General features: G+C 40.5%; 1 protein-coding gene across 1 annotated transcript in view; it reads left to right on the top strand.

The window, feature by feature from the left end:
* LOC109464281 (thioredoxin domain-containing protein 11-like) overlaps positions 1-5,217 on the top strand; it is a 10,180-nt gene extending 4,963 nt beyond the window's left edge. Inside the window, 12 exon segments of the mRNA XM_019761234.1 lie at positions 185-297; positions 1,186-1,254; positions 1,882-2,007; positions 2,163-2,792; positions 2,959-3,013; positions 3,285-3,439; positions 3,655-3,767; positions 3,956-4,036; positions 4,159-4,724; positions 4,727-4,860; positions 4,862-4,915; positions 4,917-5,217. Coding sequence (XP_019616793.1) covers positions 185-297; positions 1,186-1,254; positions 1,882-2,007; positions 2,163-2,792; positions 2,959-3,013; positions 3,285-3,439; positions 3,655-3,767; positions 3,956-4,036; positions 4,159-4,724; positions 4,727-4,860; positions 4,862-4,915; positions 4,917-4,994 — 2,174 coding nt within the window. The 3' untranslated portion in view covers positions 4,995-5,217.
* Positions 5,218-5,711: the final 494 nt, after the last annotated feature.

Raw genomic sequence — 5,711 nt, 5'->3', positions numbered from 1 at the left:
CGTTTTACTAGATTTTGAAGATTTGTCTGGGGGATACTTTTATTCCAGGGGTAGTTTTATTTGAGAGGTTAGATTATGTTAAGCCCATAATATATATTGAAGTGTTCATTTAAGATTTTCATAAATATTTTAGCATTTTATGATACATTGTTGTAGTCATGCATTTTGTTTGTGTTTCACCCAGAACCATTCCATGGTGTAAATTTTGGAGTCATTACAAGTCAAGAGGTGGCAGGACTGATAAAGGTCACAGAGCCACACACTGTTGTGATGACCAGAACACTCAACGAGACACTGGTGAGATTCAATACTGCTGAGAAAGAGCCTCATAAGTAGTGGTGCATACCGGTTCACTGGACTTGGATCTGGACTTGTAAGAATGTTTAGGTTCAAGTCCAAAAAAAACCTAAAAGTCAAGAACCGAGTCCAGACTTATTACCATAAAAGACTCTTTCACATACCCCTTTTCCTTCCAAACCACCTAAAACCTTCCGTAGATTGTAAAATCTTTGCTGCAAAATGAAGAAAACATTGCCATCGGGCATTGTCAAGTGTCAGCCTCCATGTTATGTTGCTAAAGTTTCACCCAGACAACATTGCAAGGTTGCCAACATGCAATTTTGTACATGTATATGCCATGGGTTTAGGTCCAGACTTACAAGTCCGGAACTGAACCTAAACCTCTGGACTTGAATCTGGACCTGAACCTAAAATTGGGTTTAGGTATGCATCACTACTCATAAGTATCTATATTGTAGATATGATAGACACATACTGCTGTTACAGTCCTGTAACAATTGAACTGATAGACTTTCTTCATTGCAAACAACAAAGTAAGTTGAAGAAGCGTGGTGTGATATGTTTGCATTATACATTATTTACATGAATACAAACAATTTGAATGACAGAATATTGTACCATAAACTTAAACATAATCATTCTGTATATTGAAGCTTTAGTGTAAAGATTAGTGATGACCTCTACATATGTTTAATATGGCACCTTGCTTCCCTTAAATGTGACACTGCTTTAAAAAGCATTTTAATTTGTAGTCATGTTAGCCTGGTTGCCATCTGATCTGTAATGGCAAACCCGGGAAAAATCGGAGTCGCCGTTATAAATCGGACATTACTCTGGCTATAGTCATGTCACTTGAAAATATACCTTTTTTTCTCCATATGATAGGTATATCCTCAAACCAGGAACTTCTCCCATCAAGACATTCTGGCATGGGTGGAAGAAAACAGAGTACAGGTAGACAACTCTCTATTCTACAGTTAGGCCACACCAAGTAAATTTTATGGATGACGTCCTTTGGAGACCCTAAATCTAATGCGAGAGGGCGAAAAAAACCAAGAAGGGCCCTAAAAAACAAGATGCCTAGATTAGAAATATAATAAGAGATGACAAATGTTAGGACACTAATGAGGTGACACAGATTAACAAGCAAGAAGTCTTTTATTCATCATCAAAACATCAATAAATCAGGTGGAACAGTGGACAGTGAAAAATGTTCTGTTATTAACAGGATGGTCCTGTCAATAGTGCAAATTTTCTGTTATTGACAGGATGGTCCTGTCAATAGACACTTTCTTCGCGTTACGGGTTTCACATCAATCTGGTGATTTGCGGCACTGTTGTGACTCTTTGGTCATAGTTACAGGAAGCGGAATTTCTTGTTTTTTTTCTAGGAACAGGCCAAAATCAATGCGCGCGCTGACATCATCCATAAAATTTACTTGGTGTGGCCTTATCATCATCTATTGGTCTCAGATTTACAACATTTATGACAAACTGTAGGGCTTAAAACTTGCAAGCATGTTTTACTAGTTTCCCTGTAGATTTCCGGGTTCCCATCATTGTCCAAATGCAATGTTACAGACTGTGCAGTGGCTCCCCCTAGCAGGAGTGAAGAGCCTGCAGCTGTCCACAGAATTGCAGGCAGGGCCGTCACTCTTGTACTTCACCCCCGACAACCCTGATGTGGACTCTCCCGCGGCTACTATGGTAACAAACCACACCTTTTTACTTACAGCATTTTAGCAGTTTTTTTCTTCAACTATGATTTATGTTTCATCAGAAACTGGGTATTTTATTAACATATTGTAAGTGATACATTTTGTATTTCAAAGGAAAATGAAAAGATTTTTTTTCCTCCCTAGTTTCGAGAAGTCGCCATGGACTATTTCAACTGTAACGACCAACAACTTGTTCGTGACTTTGTGAATATAAGCAGGGAATATCGCAAAATGACGTACGGATCCGAGGAACCAACTGAAAAACAGGGCAGCTCTGAAAACTCAAAGATGGACGACCAAGCAACTCCGTCCTCCAAAAGTCAGAAAAGTGCTCAAAGCTTGAATTCTGTTGAAGATTATTTGCAAACTCAGGGTAAAGACTTACTCGTAGATAGAAACATAGATAGCACAAAACACAGTGATGCAGCATTGCAAAGAAAGTGTGAAAATACAGACACCTATGATAGTGTAGCAAAGAATATAAAAAATTCTCAACCAGAGTGCAACACAGTATGTACGAATGAAAAAAGCTGCCTGTATTCCAAAGAATCAAATCTTAGACATTCCGCAAGTGGAAACACAGTGCAATCTGCAAGTGACGAGGCAGTGGACATTGAGGGAAAAGACGTGAATATCACAGGGCTTGGATGCAGGACTAACAAAAGCCTGGGGTTTTACCTGTTGGACTCTACTTCCCAGTGGAGCTTTGCAGAAAATATGGGAGTGAAGGAAGGAAATGGAGAAACAGAGAGTATTGTCATAGTGGACGTCAGGGTGAGTATGATTTCTTTTGATAATCATTTTAATACCTGGTTCTACTACAATTGTGTGATGAAATGAATGTGTTTTCTATTAAATCAAAAATAATTGAGAAAAGTTGGTCTCTAGGTATGTGTCTTTGTGCATGTCTTTAACTGGTAGTATCTTCTTTTACTTTTAGAATGAAGTCCAGTTTGTTATGGATCCAAGTCTGACCATCAATGAGACCAACATAGGTATGACCATCTCTGCATTTTAAAAATTATATCTCAAGGCAAGATGCTTTTATATGTTGTATAATTTATTATACATCACTTCAATGCCAAGTTTTAGAACAGCCTATAGGCAATCTCTGCAAATGTTAGTTTTTAGCTGCATGTAGGGGAAAACTTTGTACCTTACAATCAAATGATTCCACAATCATGATTCTTTATTATGGCCAACTATGCATTCTAAAGCTTGCAAAAGAAAGTACACTGTATGATGTGATTTCATTTGATTCCACAGCTGCTTTTATCCACAACTTTACAAGAAGCCAGCTGAGTAGACACCTGAGTACGGCACCTCCCCCTGTCAGCACATGTCTTCCCAACGCCACCCAGCCCTGTGTGATGGAAGTCACTGGGGAAACATTCCATGATGTTGTGCTAGATGAGGCAAAGGTATGTCAGACTTGGTGTAGACAGATTTAATCCTCTTCACGTATTTTGGATACATTTTCTGGTACAAAATGAAACAATAAAGCAACCATTATTCATTTTGTATGAATGGTTGCCCATCATCTTTGTGTACTAGTATCTAATAGTATAGGACTGCTCTATATTTTCAGTTTTGATATGATACATTTAACTATCCCACTTCTGACACCATGTTTCAGGATGTTTTGCTGCTGTATTATGCCCCGTGGTGTGGAGCATGTTCTGCCCTGGCACACATATGGCTGGTGTTAGCTTCCTACTTCAAGAGGGCCTCCAACCTAGTTCTTGCAAGGTAAAATACCATAGCATCTGAAATATGCTTTTTCTGTTGAATCTACAACAAGACAATGATTTAGTCTTTGCAAAGAAAAACACACAATGTTAAGAGAGGCAAATATATTTATGAATGCATGACAAGTATTTTCGACATACACTTCTATCATATCCATTGAAGCAATGTTCCTATTTTTACTCCAATAGAATTAATGGTGACAAGAATGATCTTCCGTGGGAGTTCACAGTACCTGCATATCCCACAATCCTCTTCTTCCCTGCATTCAGGTCAGTTTCCATCAATGATGTCTGTCAATTGTGTCAGTAGCATAGCCTGATTTCTTGTTTCAGTGCCTGATTCTGTATTATCTAGATGTCTTCCAGGAATAATTTATACATTATATGTACAGGAAGGACATGAGTGTGAAGTATCCTGACAACCTACCGATGACCTTGCCCAACCTTGCCGAGTTTGTCCTTGCACATGCCAGGAGGAGGAACAGGCCAAGGTCAAAACCCACTGGCCACAAGGTCACGGCAGATTGCCAGGAAGAAACTCACAGAGACCATTTACAGATACAGAGCCTTGAAAGAGAACTCACCAGTATGAAAGACGAGATAGAAGCCTTACGAACTCAAGCGCAGAAGTTACAAGAAGCTCTACGCATCGTAAAGGTAGCAAATGTTCGACTGAACGCCGAAAACAGGGAGAAAGATCTCAGGATAGAAGCTTTAAGGAAGTCAGAAGTAAAACTGAAACAAGCATTGAAAGAGAAAGAAGTAAGATTGCTGCAAGCAGATGTTTTTATGAAAGCCCTACAAGAGGGTAGCGTTAAGGCAACCGCAGAGAACGTTCTGTTAAAAATGCAGGTGAGTGCCTTGCAACAAGCTGTGGACGGCATTTACAATGTCATGGATGCAGACAAGAAACAAAATCCAACAGAGAGAAAAGACCCAAGACATTCTGTTGATGCCGCCGGCCTCCCACTCCAGAAAGTCCAAAAGACAGCCCAAGAGAACAGACTTCACAAGAAATGCTGCAGAAAGATCCTTTAAAAAGTGCTTCTCAGGTGAGAAAGGTTGCCCAGCCTGTGAGGGAAGAAGGAAGGCACACAGGAGGAAAGTCACAGTACGCAGGGTCAAAGAAGAGAGGGCAGTGAGAGAGTTGGCTGTTGTACCGACAGCGAAGATCCAACACACACAGGTCCTCCACACACATGAGAACAACCGAGAAGATTATACCTGAGCAAATGCTGCTATCACTTCTTACATTGTCCATGTTAGCCCACAATTCTGTTTTGTCCTTTGCAAAGTGTTTCATTAGAACATAACATGTATACAGCCTTCCCAAAGGGCAATAATCCTGTGGGTAGCAAACCAAAGATAAAAAAAGACTGTGTAGCAGTGCGGGGTTTATAGGCGCTACCAACTGATCTGGCAAACGGGTCTAGACCTTTTCGGCCAAGCGGTTAGAGCGTCTGGTTATGAAGCTCTGGTGCCCGGTAGGTCGTGGGTTCGAACCCCGTCCCGGGACCAGAAGGGTTTTTACTGGCTCCTCCTGTTTCTTACAACTGGCTTCCAGACTACTATTAGTCATTCTCCCACAGCAGAGCTATCCCGCGGCAAATACGTTAGTTAGCCTTCGGGTTAATAAAATAGTGCTAGTAAGGAAGCAACCCTGTCTCGGGAGGATGCTATTAGTGCTCAGTGCACAGACATACATGTCATTCTATACAGGGCAATATTTGTCATGTAGTGGAAAGTCCGAGTGCGCTCTATAGGAAAGCAGTGAACTTTATTCTAAGGCCACACCAATTTAATTTCTTGGTTAACGGATTTTTCTAGAAAAATAATGGAGTGGGCGGGCGAAAAAAAAATAAAAACAGGCCTAGGCATCCTATTATGGCCCAAAATGGCTCACAGATAGGAGCCATGAAGTCAACACACCAGGCTGGTTGAAAAT

This window comes from Branchiostoma belcheri, unplaced genomic scaffold, assembly GCF_001625305.1.
Source record: "Branchiostoma belcheri isolate BF01 breed outbred unplaced genomic scaffold, Haploidv18h27 scaffold135, whole genome shotgun sequence".
In the NCBI taxonomy this organism is placed as follows: Eukaryota; Metazoa; Chordata; class Leptocardii; order Amphioxiformes; family Branchiostomatidae; genus Branchiostoma; species Branchiostoma belcheri.
Note: the sequence above shows the minus strand (reverse complement) of the source record. Positions and strands in the feature narration are given on the sequence as shown.